General features: G+C 45.6%; 1 protein-coding gene across 1 annotated transcript in view; it reads left to right on the forward strand.

Moving 5' to 3' along the window:
* Positions 1 to 12,259, forward strand: part of LOC144098049 (RNA transcription, translation and transport factor protein) — a gene marked incomplete at its 5' end in the record, with an annotated part of 363,795 nt that extends 351,536 nt beyond the window's left edge. Inside the window, 3 exons of the mRNA XM_077630610.1 lie at positions 3,535 to 3,606; positions 8,796 to 8,844; positions 11,938 to 12,259. Coding sequence (XP_077486736.1) covers positions 3,535 to 3,606; positions 8,796 to 8,844; positions 11,938 to 12,092 — 276 coding nt within the window. The remainder of the gene's footprint in view (positions 1 to 3,534; positions 3,607 to 8,795; positions 8,845 to 11,937) is intronic.
* Positions 12,260 to 13,213: the final 954 nt, after the last annotated feature.

The following is a 13,213-nucleotide window of genomic DNA, read 5'->3' on the forward strand; positions in this document are numbered from 1 at the left end:
GACTTAAAATCGAAATGAAAGCATTGCACCATAAATAAAGGTGGGACAAATGAAATGTCAGGCATGCTGCAGCGTGGTTGCATTTTTGCTACGTGGCTCTGTCGCATCGCTCTTGGCGCTGGCCTTGAACAGTTGCTATGTCAAGGCGTAGAACCGGCGTTCCCACCCCGCGCGTGCGGAGGCGGCTGATGGCGATAAGCAGCAAACTGGCACCAGCCCACTCCCTATACGTAGCCACAGATTGCGTCTGCTGATAAGCGGTGGTGGCCCGATAACGCATTCGCATTCTACTCTTAATAGACGTCATCCAAGGTTTTTTTTTTTTTTTTTTGCTTACTTTCAACCGCCCACTCAGAGTTAATGGAAGGGCCGCTGTTCCAATCGCAGCGGCACCGCGGCTCAGAACCGCAGCGGCGCTGGCGAGTGTGCCGACGCCGCTCACGCTTAGTTTCTCTTTGGCTCTGATGCATTTGACTACTGCCGGCCGCGTTTCAGAAGTTTGTAGTGCTTCGTCATTTGTGCTCCAGGTCCGGTAAGCAACCTGTGCTCGTTCACGACTACATTCAAGATGGCTGTCATTCTTTACGCTGATGAAACGAACTGCGCTCCGGGCCGCAAGTTCGATGTTTGCAACGAGTGACAGTACATGTATGGCAGCTGCAGCGAGGCAAAATGAGCTGTTCCACGCGATGTCGTGATGTGGCTGTTTGCGAAATGCGGGATTTCACTGTACGACGATGTTAGAACGATGAGCTGTGGGACCGCAGCAGCGATCACGACGGCAGCGCTAGTGAGGACGATGGCGTAAGTGTGCACGAGTGTTCCAGTGACTAATACATTTTCGTTTTGGAATGTGCCCACGGGCGCTCCTGCGCACGGCAGCCGATAGCGGCTAGCGATAAGCAGAGGCCCCAGGATAATGCTATCGCGTTCTCTTATTTAAAGGCCAAGCGTAAACCTCCCCAAGTTTTTTTTTTTTCAGAAATGTGATGTGGGGTCGTCGACTTACATTCAAATCGACTTACAATCGTGTAAATACGGTAGCTTATTATTGGAAGTTTTGAATGAGAATAAACACTAGACTTTTGCGTATAAAACTTTTTGAAAATTTTTGGTTAAATATGCTGAAAATGCAGAAAATGAATAAAGTCAGTGACGAATTTTGTAGACTCTCAAGGAACCGCAAAGATGTCTGAAAAATCGGGCCGTTTTAAAAATTAGATTTTACCGAAAAATCGCTCTACTTCAACTTTAATAGCCAATATGGTGGAGGAAAGGGTCAGGTGTTCTATGGCTGTACTGGTGTCGGCACATCAGAGATGAGTGCACAGGTTGGCGCCAAATCCAAACGTGAAAGCAAACCCACCTCTGCAGAGAGTGCGCTACGCCTGTCGTACAGGTGGCCCGAAATGAAAGGGGAAGATGGCGATAAGACTCCCTTTTAGACGAACTTGAAGGGACCAGAAAGTTTGTTCGTCTTAATAGAAGTGCCCCCAAAAAGATATTATGCATGTTAAAATATGTGTTACATGAAAACAATGAATCAAATGACCTTGTAGTGAGAAGATAATCGCAAATGGAACATAACGGCACTATGCAAGAAGTGAGGCCGCCGCGCTGGCTCACTGGTTATGGCGCTCGGCTGCTGACCCGCAAGACGCTTGTTCGATCCCAGCCGCGGCAGTCGAATTTCTATGGAGGCGAAATTCTAGAGACCTGTGTGCTGTGCGATGTCGGTGCATGTTGAAGAACCCCAGGTGGTTGAAATTTCTGGAGACCTTCACTACGGCGTCCCTCATAGCCTGAATCGCTTTGGGCTGTTAAACACCCATAAAACAAAGATATGCAAGAAGTCCGAAATATCACGCAAGTCCGAATTATTGGAGTCTGAAAAATCTGTCACCAACTGTACTTCACTCAGGTTCAAAACAAAACAAAGTGCACTATTTAGCAAAGTTTGCATGCTTGAGAGCATACTTGGCTACTTTTATCTTCATCCCAGATGTATAACTCACATAGTGGGCCATAATGCTGCATAAAAGGAAGACAACTACAGGTCACTCCAGCACAACCCAGAGGATTCAGCGGGAAACCCAACTGCAACAAATTGCTGTTATCGTTAATGTTGTCACGTGGCAGTTGCAATGAGGATGAACGGACGTGTAGAGTGATGTAGCACTAAAATGAGCCCTTTAGTTGGTTGGCTTGTGCCCAGAAAGAATTCAGCAACTTGTTAACTTGTTATACTGTAAAAGCTCGTTAGTTCTAAATTGAAGGGGTGGAAAAGATGTTCGAATTATCTGAAAGTTCGAATTTTCAATTGACCCCGAAAAAGTGTCAATAATTGCTTGTATCATGGTAAAGTTATTTCGTAAAAGACTGGGCAATGGCTGGCTGATATTAAGCTGAGAATAGCATGGCAACGACTGCTTACATCTTCATCAATGCTTTATTGCGTGCATACTGTTGGGAGCATCGAAGCTGAACTGCCCCAAAATTGTAAGGGCCTCCTGTATACTTCATGCTGCGACGCAGTGGACCTCCATCGCTGCAGTCATGCACATCATAAATGGCGCCGTTGCGTGTGAGGAGGGTTCACCGCACGAATTGCGGACGGGATGTGACGAGCGCCCAGGTTCAGCGTACTGGAAGAATGGAACCACATGGACACACAATGGTGAAAAAGAAATGGAAAAGAAAGCACCATCAACACTCCAGTCAGGGTTCGAAACTGTGCTCAGCCGGGTTTGGTTGGCTGGCTGATGCGGGCTGGCGCAAAGCTCAGAAAAGTCGTCAGACTGTTCTTGGAGACAAAGCTGTCTGTTTTCTGTCACGCTTTCTGTCCTGCGCACATAAGAGGTGTGCGAATGACTCTGCAACTTGCAAATTGGGTTTTGAGTAAGGCTATTTCAATGATCTCTTGCCACACCAGTCACGCAGCCTCGCTTTGTAAGCTCGTTCAAAATAACCAGTGCGGAATCCATAGCGTCCAAATTAGTGAGCGTCTGAAGCCATAGACTTACATGGGTGTTGGCCAGCACTGGGTTGGCATTTCAAATTATCCTGATTTACGAATTAGCGGGGGTCAAATAAACGAGCTTTTACTTAGTGTCGTGGATCAAATCACTAGTTCTCTTGTGATCCACCACATTGCGTCAGTGCAGTATGCTGGATCTATATGTGTAGTGGCAGCTGCATTTTGACAGAGGTAGGGTGTTTGTGTGGTGATATTTCAGTGGGAATACAGGAACCGCATGGCAGAAATGTACCTGAATCCCTCCACTGTGGTGTGGTGTTGCTTTGGCATGTGAAATCTGTTCATTACCAATTATACATGCTGTTCATGTAGCAGCAAATGCAGGCACGCTCGCTGAAGGCAACTCCTCTGGTGAAAGAGCATGAATCTGAATGTGGAGGGGATCTGGGACTTCTGTTTCTTGAAGGAAGTGGATGGTGTTGGAAATTGTCCTTCTATGCAGACGCAGTGTTTATGGTGAATGTTCACGCTGCATCATTTCTTTCTTTTTCCCCCAGGGTGTGTGCGCCTTGATTCAAGAGCGGCTGTCCACGGTTGGCCAGGAAGCGGTTAAGCAGCGTAGCAAAGAGGTCAGTGGCATATTGGTGGGTGGCGCACAGTGAGCATGTTGCAGGGATACTCCTCCTTGGGTGGGGATACTCTAGGAGGGATATCCCTCTCGGGTGACGATTTGTGACCCAACAAGGTAATGTAGGTGCTTTTGCTGTTGGCCTCGGCACGCTACATGGCTGCAAGAGTGAGCCATGTGGCTCTCAGGTGTATATTAAAGGGGCTCTCAATAAGATTGCACTATGCCTGGGAAGTTAAAGGACTATAGACACCAAATTGTTGCTTGCGTGTTTTCTTCTTTCAAACGATGCATGGAGCACCCTGTGGTATTCGTGTACGGCCACTAAATAATTGATAATTGAATTTCTTCTTGACGCAGTTTCGGTTTCATCGACTGAACAACGACTGTGATGTCAAGTTGATGTTTTGGTCACGTGATCCACTAGAAGAACTGCAATATATTCGCTGACAGGTCATTTTTTGTCATTCCAGGTCTTGGAAGAAGCTGGATTAAATGTCGTAGTGAATTAAAACTACTTATCAGCGATTATATTAGTTTTTTTAGTGGCTCACAGTTGTCATTTGGTCACTGAAACCGAAACAGCATAAGAGAAGAGTTCAGTTATAAATCATTTAGCGGTTGTAGGCAAATACCACCCGGTAATCCATGTTTTCTAATGTCTAACACATCGTTTGACAGAAGAAAACATGCAATAAAATTAGGTGTCTATAGTCCTTTGAAGGATGCTGCTCGATGATTATCTTCCAGCAAGTTTTTTTTTTTTAATGGCCGAATTATCTGTAGTCAAAATTCGAATTTCAGTGTTTTTGCACCTTTCCCTCTCCTCTCGTCACTCTTTGCACACTGAATGTTGGCACTCCTCCAACGGCATTAGCGAGAATTCCGTGAAGGGGAGGGAATAACTGCAAGGCTATCGAGACACTTTCAGGGAGGATGGTGAACTAACAAGGTGGTAGGGGAAAATTATTGGTTCAGTGTTGAAGTTTGTTCCAACCTCATCTCGGATTTCGTTTTTCTAGGCACTGAGGCCTCGCTGCTTCTACAATTTCATGTTAGTGCTCTTGACAAAGGAGATCTTGTGCATTAGAAAGAGCAGCCTTTCAAGTGGGGGCATGCATGCCACGCCAGCTGTGTTCTACCCACGTGCGCACTTTGGAAACTGTTCACAGCTCCAGGACTTGAAGCAGCATGCACTGTTGATTAATCATTATTTCTCGCTTTCTGGAGCACAGATGAAAACAAGTTCCCAAGTAGATTCTATGCAAGCCCAGGAATCGAAAAATAAAAAAATAAGAAACCTTGCTTGTTGGGTGAAAAGCATTCATTTTGCTTAGGTCTGTCCTCCTCATCAAGTGCTTGCAGGCACGAAATTGCTGCTCTCTTTTAAGCTCTGGAATCGAAAGATACAAGAATGAGAAACTCCACTCTTGCAGACAGTGCCGGTTTTGCACATGCCTTGCTCTCCCTGCGCGCGCATTCCGCAGCGTGTTTGTGTTTCCGGAGATGGGCTGCTCCAACTCTGCCGGCAGCGGCCAGCAGCCCTAGCACTCCACCTGGACAGAAATCCAGCACTAGTGTTGTGGAGCAAACTCCAGCTTGGGTTCCCTATTGCCCCGTTTCACCCTGCATTCGAGATGGCAGGACCATTTTAACTCATCTCTGAAAATTTCATACATAAGCTGTGTTGCTATGAACTAAAAACGTGCGTCAGCCCGTATGCATTCCTGAAGTTGGTAATCTAGGCATAGCATAGATTACACGGCTGCTTTTCTTTTACTGTCTTGTCTCTTCTGAAGAGGCGGCACAGTTGCATGGGCGTTGCTTGGTTGACCACCTGCCCAGACCATCCAGTCATGGCAGCGCGTAGTTCAAATTATCGGAGGTGGAACCAATTTGCATTTGAATCAACAGGCTATGTTTTACAGAGACTACAATGGACCATGAATGGACCAAGGTGTACAGTTCGAATTGACTAGAAATTGGGAGTTAATGAAATTTGAATTAAACAGCTTTTGCCGTATACATGGAGCTTGCATGCGATGTTTGATGTCACTGTTTTCAGCAGCCAGTGCTTCCCAGTCAAAGTGCTTGTTGTCATCGCTGCAGGCAGGCTGCATCAAGAAAATGTGGGTGCAAACTTCCATCTAGAATCCAACATTTCTGAGTGTCTCATTTGTCGACTAAGGAAAAGTAGGAAAACATTTGGCGGATAAAAAGTTGTTTACAGTCTCTAGAGGATGTCTGATCTGCTTCCAGGCCTTTGTTTTGGTTCTTCAAAGAAATAGGAATAGCCGCACAAAATGGACCAAATGTTGCTAATTGGTGACATATTGATTTCCCAAATTTTAGCGGCTATAATAAAATTTTGGTATTTGCTTTCAGATGTGGGTACATTAGTTGGCATGATGTTGAGGTTTCGATTTTTTTTTTCCCTTCATAATTAGGTTATAAAGTAGGCCCAAAGTGACTGCCAACAACCATTTGCATTGCGGTAAATTTATTTAGCGAAAAAACTAGGCAGCACACCTCTGCTTTTGAGATGAAAACTGTATGGCAAGGAGTTTTCACAGTTCTGTGAAATGGATTAGTACTGTACAATTTGTAAGCTGGACTGCTCCTGTATAAGAACAGGCACCCCTGCAGCCTCTTCACATGGGCCATCAGCACCCCAGTTGTTGTCAGCTTAGGCACCAGGGGCGCACTGAACTATGTAATTCTCCATTAGCCTGCCGGCAGTAGCCACAGCTATGTCTACTATGTTGGTGTAGTCAGCGTGATGTGCAGTTTCAGGAAAGGAGTTGTTGAAACAGTAGTCCAGTCTGCTTTGACTATGCACATCACAGCTGTTGGACTGAGTGAACCTGCAGTGACAAAAACGGTTGATCACCTGCGCCAGCATGTTATCCCCCACTCCCCCTCCAAAAGAAAAAAGAAATTTTGCACAAGTTACCAGTGGTCAGAGCGGCGTCCGACCAAAGGGCAGAGCTGATAGGAACATGCTGATAGCAACAGTGCCAAGCTGTTTCCATGTTTGTGGCACAAAGTAGGCCAGAGATAAGAATCTTTATTGGCAAGGGAATTCGTAGTAATTGCACCTTTATTTATACTGTCCCCATTATCGCTCAGCACAGACTGCATAAACGCGGTGAACAAAATTGCTAATTTCATTCGCTGGATAGATTGCTCTCGGCTGCATTCAAACAAAAAAAGAACACTGCATCAGGCGAGTCTGCCGCCCACCCGTCAGTGGCTGAGGCCAGTTTTTACAGAAATAAATGGCAAACCGAAAGACGAAGTGTTGGAAGCCTTTTTAAAAAGGAAAAAAATTAGAAGAAACAATCCTGTGCACGCGATGGCTGTCTGCTGAACACCCCTTAAAGTGAAAAATGGGAACAGCCTGGCACTCTCGTTATCGACGCTTTTGTGGACCATAGTACCGTGTGCTGTCATTCTGCTGCTCCGGTAATTGTTCACTTGTGCCAATCTTTATTGCTTGTTACTGTACCCACAATTCAGCCAGCTGTATGATGCAGAGGTGTAAACACCCCTCCCCCCACACACACACACACGCGCATGCACAAACACAGAGAGAGGGATGTGAAAAGTGTGCATTTATTGGCACACCAAAAGAACTCGAGAACCACACAGCCTCCAGTGCGTCGGGTTAGCACTGGAGTTCAGAAAGCGAGACCGTATACAGCCAAACTGCTGTGTTTTTCAGCCCAACTACAGAAGCCCCCTCCGACTGCCGTCACACTTGTTCTGTGCACGTCAGAGCTGTGCAGGCAATGGTGGAAAAACATGGGCCTGAGGAGGCAAATTTGGAAGATTGTTCACTATGCTGGCCAGGCCTTGACAAGACTCCGCTTTGGGAGCTCATCCAGATTAACCCCAGCAGTGTCTTAACAAGTATGCATGGCCGCAGTCTCCACATGGGTGATGGCCATGACTAACCGACAGTGCACATTATTTGAAGTTTTTTTTTTTTTCGGAATGAGCCAAATGTTCTGAAACGCAAATCTAGAAAAACGCGAAAGTTTGTTATCTGCACAAACCGTAGCACTATCCAAGCTGTTATACGATATGCTTTTACATGCAAGTTAGAACAACTATACAGCACAATGTGATGAAAAATTAAGCAAATAATTTAATCGATACTATCAGCATGTGCTGTTTTCGATGTGAAACTCTGAATTTGACCAAGTTTTGTTCACAAAGCTTTTTTTGACAGCTGTTTTCAAGCTTTGTTTGTGAAAATAATGATTAAGAATAATTGTACTGTGATTACAGCACAAAAACAATTAGAACGTTCATTGCATGCAATCAGGGGCACTGTTGTACTTCAGCACAAGCAACCAAATGCCAATGGCAGGCTTCTGTCACAAGTGCTGACATGGCAGCCTTGCTTTGAAGTGTTCACACTTTGGCAGCGGAAAAGCAAACTACCTAGAATGTATGAGATCTAAATTATATTCTACTTCACTGTAGCATTCTAAACTTTTGAGTAGTGCGAAATAGTAGACCCATACAGGGCAACGGCTAGCATTGTCATTTCTGTTTTACCTGTTCAGATTAACTGTAGCAGAGGCAGATCCTTGCTTCTTCGGAGGTGAGGCTAATGATCTCATCATTAATGTCGTTTCATGGATTCAAATCTTAAGCCGACCTCTTCATATCCTTCGCAGTCGATGAGAAAGTAGTGCTGGGGAATGAATAAATTAAACCACGCTCAAAACAGTCCGACTTATGAGGCTCAAGCTGATGAGGCCTCTCACGAGTGAATTTGGCCCATTTTGGTCCATACTCGCTTAGCTTTGATTTTACATAGGATTTGCACGCAGGTCTCCTGGGCACCTTTCGTTCCCACAGCTTTTGCAAAAGTAGGATCTATGGATGATCTTTCCATTGTAACAAGAATTTACATAGTTTTGGTATCTTAATTCGGCTAATTTCGAGAAAAAAAAAAAAAGTTTTGAACTAACAGGGGTTGAATTAATGGGTCTTCCTGCATATGCCCACTTCAACCTTGATGCGCCTTGAAAAATTCCCGCCACGCACGCAGGTTTCAGCTGCGATTTGCACCCCCAGTTGTCTCCAAAATGTGCGTTATGCTGGGACATTTTTTTTTGTCCCCCTTTTCTGTGCTCTTTTGCTTGTAATCTAAGCCATCCTGTCCGCATGTCCCAGGGCAAGCCTTATCCTCTGAAGGAGAGCAGCCTGGGGTTCGACACCGGAGGTGAGCCCCCTTGTTGTGCATTGTATATGTCTCTAGTTGTTGCAGAGGTGCTCCCACCATCTGCTGTTCCATGCTTACAGCACTTGCTCAATAATTAAAACTTCAAGGGACCAGAAATATTTGCTTGAATTATCAATGTTCACCTTAACATGATCCATGACTAAATGTGATTCGTTATATCCATACAAATAGTAATTTAGAACTATTTCTCCATGCAAATGTAGCCAAATTCTTTAGCACAACATAAAATATGGGTGAAAGGCATGAATGTCTTTGCTCAACCAGTCTTAGACTGGTTGTATGGTTTAAAAAAAGTTATCAATAATCTGTTAGTTTCCCAATAGAGTAAAACCACATTAACTGGGGGCTCAAGGGGCCAAATTGTTCAACCTCGGCTGCTGCTTTTTCGCTCAGCGGGAGCAGTGGAACAAGCCAAAAAGTTTGAATTAAGAGAATCCGTGATGCGAATTACATTACATTACATTGTTACTGTAGTCCAACACGTCTTAGTGTCAATTTCAACCTCGGCTGCTGCTTTTTCGCTCAGCGGGAGCAGTGGAACAAGCCAAAAAGTTTGAATTAAGAGAATCCGTGATACGAATTACATGGCAGTATGGCCACGCAAAATATAATTACCTATGATTGCACCTCCAGTAGCAGGTTTCAAAATTCTGTTCGTAGCATGTGTTGTTACAACGTACCCAGTTTTCTGTGCTCGCTATTGGCAGGGTTTGGGCAACAAGGCACCTACAACCAGCTAGCTGAGGTCTAGAAAATTTTCATTTTTCCCCACGCTGTGGCATACACCTTTTCAGGCTTGTCTTTATGGGCGCAGCACTATTTCCACCGACCATTTCACTTGGCGCATTTCACAGCGGCAGCCAAAAACCCATATGCACCCATTCAGTTTGTAAACGCTGGATTGTTCTGTGCAGAGAACACCGCAGCAGGTTTATTACATTGACTGCAATGCAATCAGTGCATTGAACAGTTTAGCTTCTTGACACAATTCTGTCACCATCAACTTGCCCGGAAAGTTTGTTCTATTCTGTCCATGCTATAAGTTGGCACAGTGAAACAGAGCAATAGGCGAGAAGAAACGTGTCCACTTAATGGCAGTGAAGCAGCTCCCAATCGCCAACCGTGGTGGGTTTGGGATTTGGGTTGCTCATCCCAAGGTCTTGGGTTGTTCAATTCCAGCCATGGCAGCCATGTTTCGATGGACACGAAATGCAAAGAAGGGAACTCCAGGCAGTCTAAATTAATCCAGAGCCGACCACTATAGCATCCCTAAGCGCATGTGCCACTTTGGGACGTTGAACACCACAATGTACAATTATTATTTTCTCCCTTATTCTGCGTTATCCATGACAAAGCATTGTTACTGTAGTCCAACACGTCTTAGTGTCAATTTCGCAGAATATGAGCACTATATGAAATAAATTTGTAGCTCTTTCAATCATAAGTTGCAAGCATATTTGGGTTTCGAGTGCTTGAGTGTTTTTAACACGGCCCCAATTTCTCTCAGAATTTGATGTAGAGTAGAAACTCATTAAATTGAACTTCATGACCTCGAAAAAGCTGTCAGGAACTGCTTCTATCACGATAAATTTATCTCGTGAAAGACTTGACAATAGATGTTTGGTTTTGAGATAAGAATGGTGCAGTGGGGACAATTTTCAAGTTTCCATCTATATTCTATTGGGTCCGTACTGTCAGGAGAGGCCATCACGCTGACTCAGTGGTTATGGCGCTCGGCTGCTGACCCGAAAGACGCGTGTTCGATCCCGGCCGCTGCAGTCAAATTTCGATGGAGGCGAAATTCTCTAGTAGAGGCTCGTGTACTGTGCAATGTCAGTGCACGTTAAAGAACACCAGGTGTTCGAAATTTCCGGAGCCCTTCACTACGGCATTCCTCCTAGCCAGTCACTTTGGGGCGTTAAACCCCCATAAACCATAAGTCAAACTGTCAGGCGCATCGAAGCAGAACTGCTCCGAAATTGCAAGGGTCTCCCTGGCATTTCACGGTGTGACACTTTGGACACCACCACTACTGCATGAACTGCAAACAGCGCGTGACGAGTGCACAGTTTCACTGGCGCACTAGAAGAATGGAACCACACGGACGGAAGCGAAGGAAACGCTCAGCAGTGGCCAAGGGGAGAGGGGGACGAAAATGCTAGCAACGAGTCATTCAGCGCCTGACATTGGTTGGCTTGCCAATTCAAGCTGCCCTTGCTACAGGCTGGCATGAAGCTCAGAAAAGTGAAACCGAAACTAAGCAGTCAGACCGTCCGTTCGTCACGTCTGCTGTTGCACACCTTTGTCAGAGATACGCGGGCCACAAGCAACTCTGCAGCATGGAATTCAGGCTTCAGTGAGGCTATTTCGACGATCTCTTGCAGTGCAGGTCCTACCTTGATGCTGCCTCTCTTGGGGAGCCCATTCGAATTAACCAGCGAAAGACCCGTAGCGTCTGAATTAGCGAGCATCCTACGCCATAGACTTGCATGGGTGTTGGCTGGGACCGAGCCAGTAGATATGTTTATCTGGATTGCCGGATTAACGGGAGTCAAATTAACAAGCTTTTACAGAGACATTTATTTTTAAGACATACGTGATACAGTGTGAAGTCCACTCTGCCGTTGTGTTGTAGCCTTGACTTCTCACCGTTAAATCTCAGCTACATGTAGTCAGTTGTGTGCAAATTCGGAAAGAGGTAGGAAGCTGGAGTTAGTACTCTTGCTGCTGTCTTTTAATGCTTGCTACCTTGTCGGAAACAGAGTTTTGATTTATCCTTAGTGTCCGACATTCGAGAGCCTGGCCATTGTGGACGTGATGACGCTATTGCCAGTTCCTTCAAAATTGTTGTGCAGTATTGACTGCGTTGCAGGAAATGCTTCCGGTAAAATGGTGCAAAATTTGCAAGCTGATTCTCACATGTGCTGTTTTCTAGGATGTCTCTGTTTTTGATTTTTGTTTGCCCCTTGCTCTGTGGTGGGCACTGAGGTTTAATAAATGCATGAGTAAATATCATCCTGCAAAGCTAGCTCATTTGCCACCTTCCCCCTTGTGTGTGCTGCATTGCTGCAGATGTGGTGCTGAACCAGGCAGCCAAGGTGCTTCGGCTGCTGTACGTGCAAGACCTACGCGACCTGCAGACACGCATCAATGAGGCCATCGTGGCCGTGCAGGCCATCACCGCCAATCCCAAGACTGACACCCGACTGGGAAAAGTGGGACGCTAGCCCCCACTCTCCCCTTTGCTCTTCTTCCACTGCAGCCTCCATCGCCTTCAGAGGACGGGGTGCTTTGTCCACAGTGGGCACGTGCGCACTCATGCATTTATATATGCCAGCTTTCTCTGCCTCCTCACATGGCTTTGTGTGCATAAAGTTGCCTTGCGACTTTGTAAGCTGTGCTTTGTCGTCATTCATTTGCCCTGCCACCACCAAGGGGCAGGAATGACAGAGCAGCAACCCACCAATGGTGTACGAGTCACTTCACAGACGCACATATGCACAGAATTAGAAGCATCAGTTCATGTATGCGCAATACATTGCAGTCACTGTGCGCCGTATCTGTATGGAATGTCAGCCCCCACCATTTAAAATGCACAGCACACAGACTTTGGGTGGTGGTGGGGAGGGTAGGTGGATCGAGGGTGGGCATCCCCCTAGCTATGGGGACTACAGTAGTACAGTCTTAACAGTAAATGTCTTTCTGACCCCCACTCCACCACCAATTCATAGCATGCCACACAACAATGGAGTGCAGCAAACAAGCATGCCATACAAGTAGGACTCTGTGAGGAGATGGAAAAGTGGTGCTCACAGCAGTGTAGCAGTGGCAAGACTATGCAGGTGCCCTGAGCTTCCTCAAAAGAAGCACACAACATTGCAACCAGAATGAAAGTATTTATTGCAAGCTTGCAATGCAGCATAACCATGAATGCATAGTGAAAGAAAAAGAAAAGAAAAAAGTAGCCATTTCCACGCATAACAAGAGCTCGAGCAACATATACACACACTGATGTCACAGAATACGAAAGGCGATATAAAGAAAGCAAACTGATTTGCCATTCCACATTGTCACTCACTGATACAGTGAAAGCTGTAAGCACACACAACAAAATTTTTTAGGAAACTGTGGACTCTCGGTGATGTGCAAATTAATGTGACAAAATACCTCGAGTGTAGGAACTTGGGGGAAAGAAAATAAAAAGTGCTTGCTATGTTACAGACACAAGTGTAGAACAAAGTTTATTGAACGTGCACATACTCGCCGAATGGGCTCTGGTAGTGGCATGTGGTTTTGTGGGGTTCACCACCCCAAAGCAACAGATGGGTTATGAGACATGCTGCGATTT

This window comes from Amblyomma americanum, chromosome 7 (genome assembly GCF_052857255.1).
Source record: "Amblyomma americanum isolate KBUSLIRL-KWMA chromosome 7, ASM5285725v1, whole genome shotgun sequence".
In the NCBI taxonomy this organism is placed as follows: domain Eukaryota; kingdom Metazoa; phylum Arthropoda; class Arachnida; order Ixodida; family Ixodidae; genus Amblyomma; species Amblyomma americanum.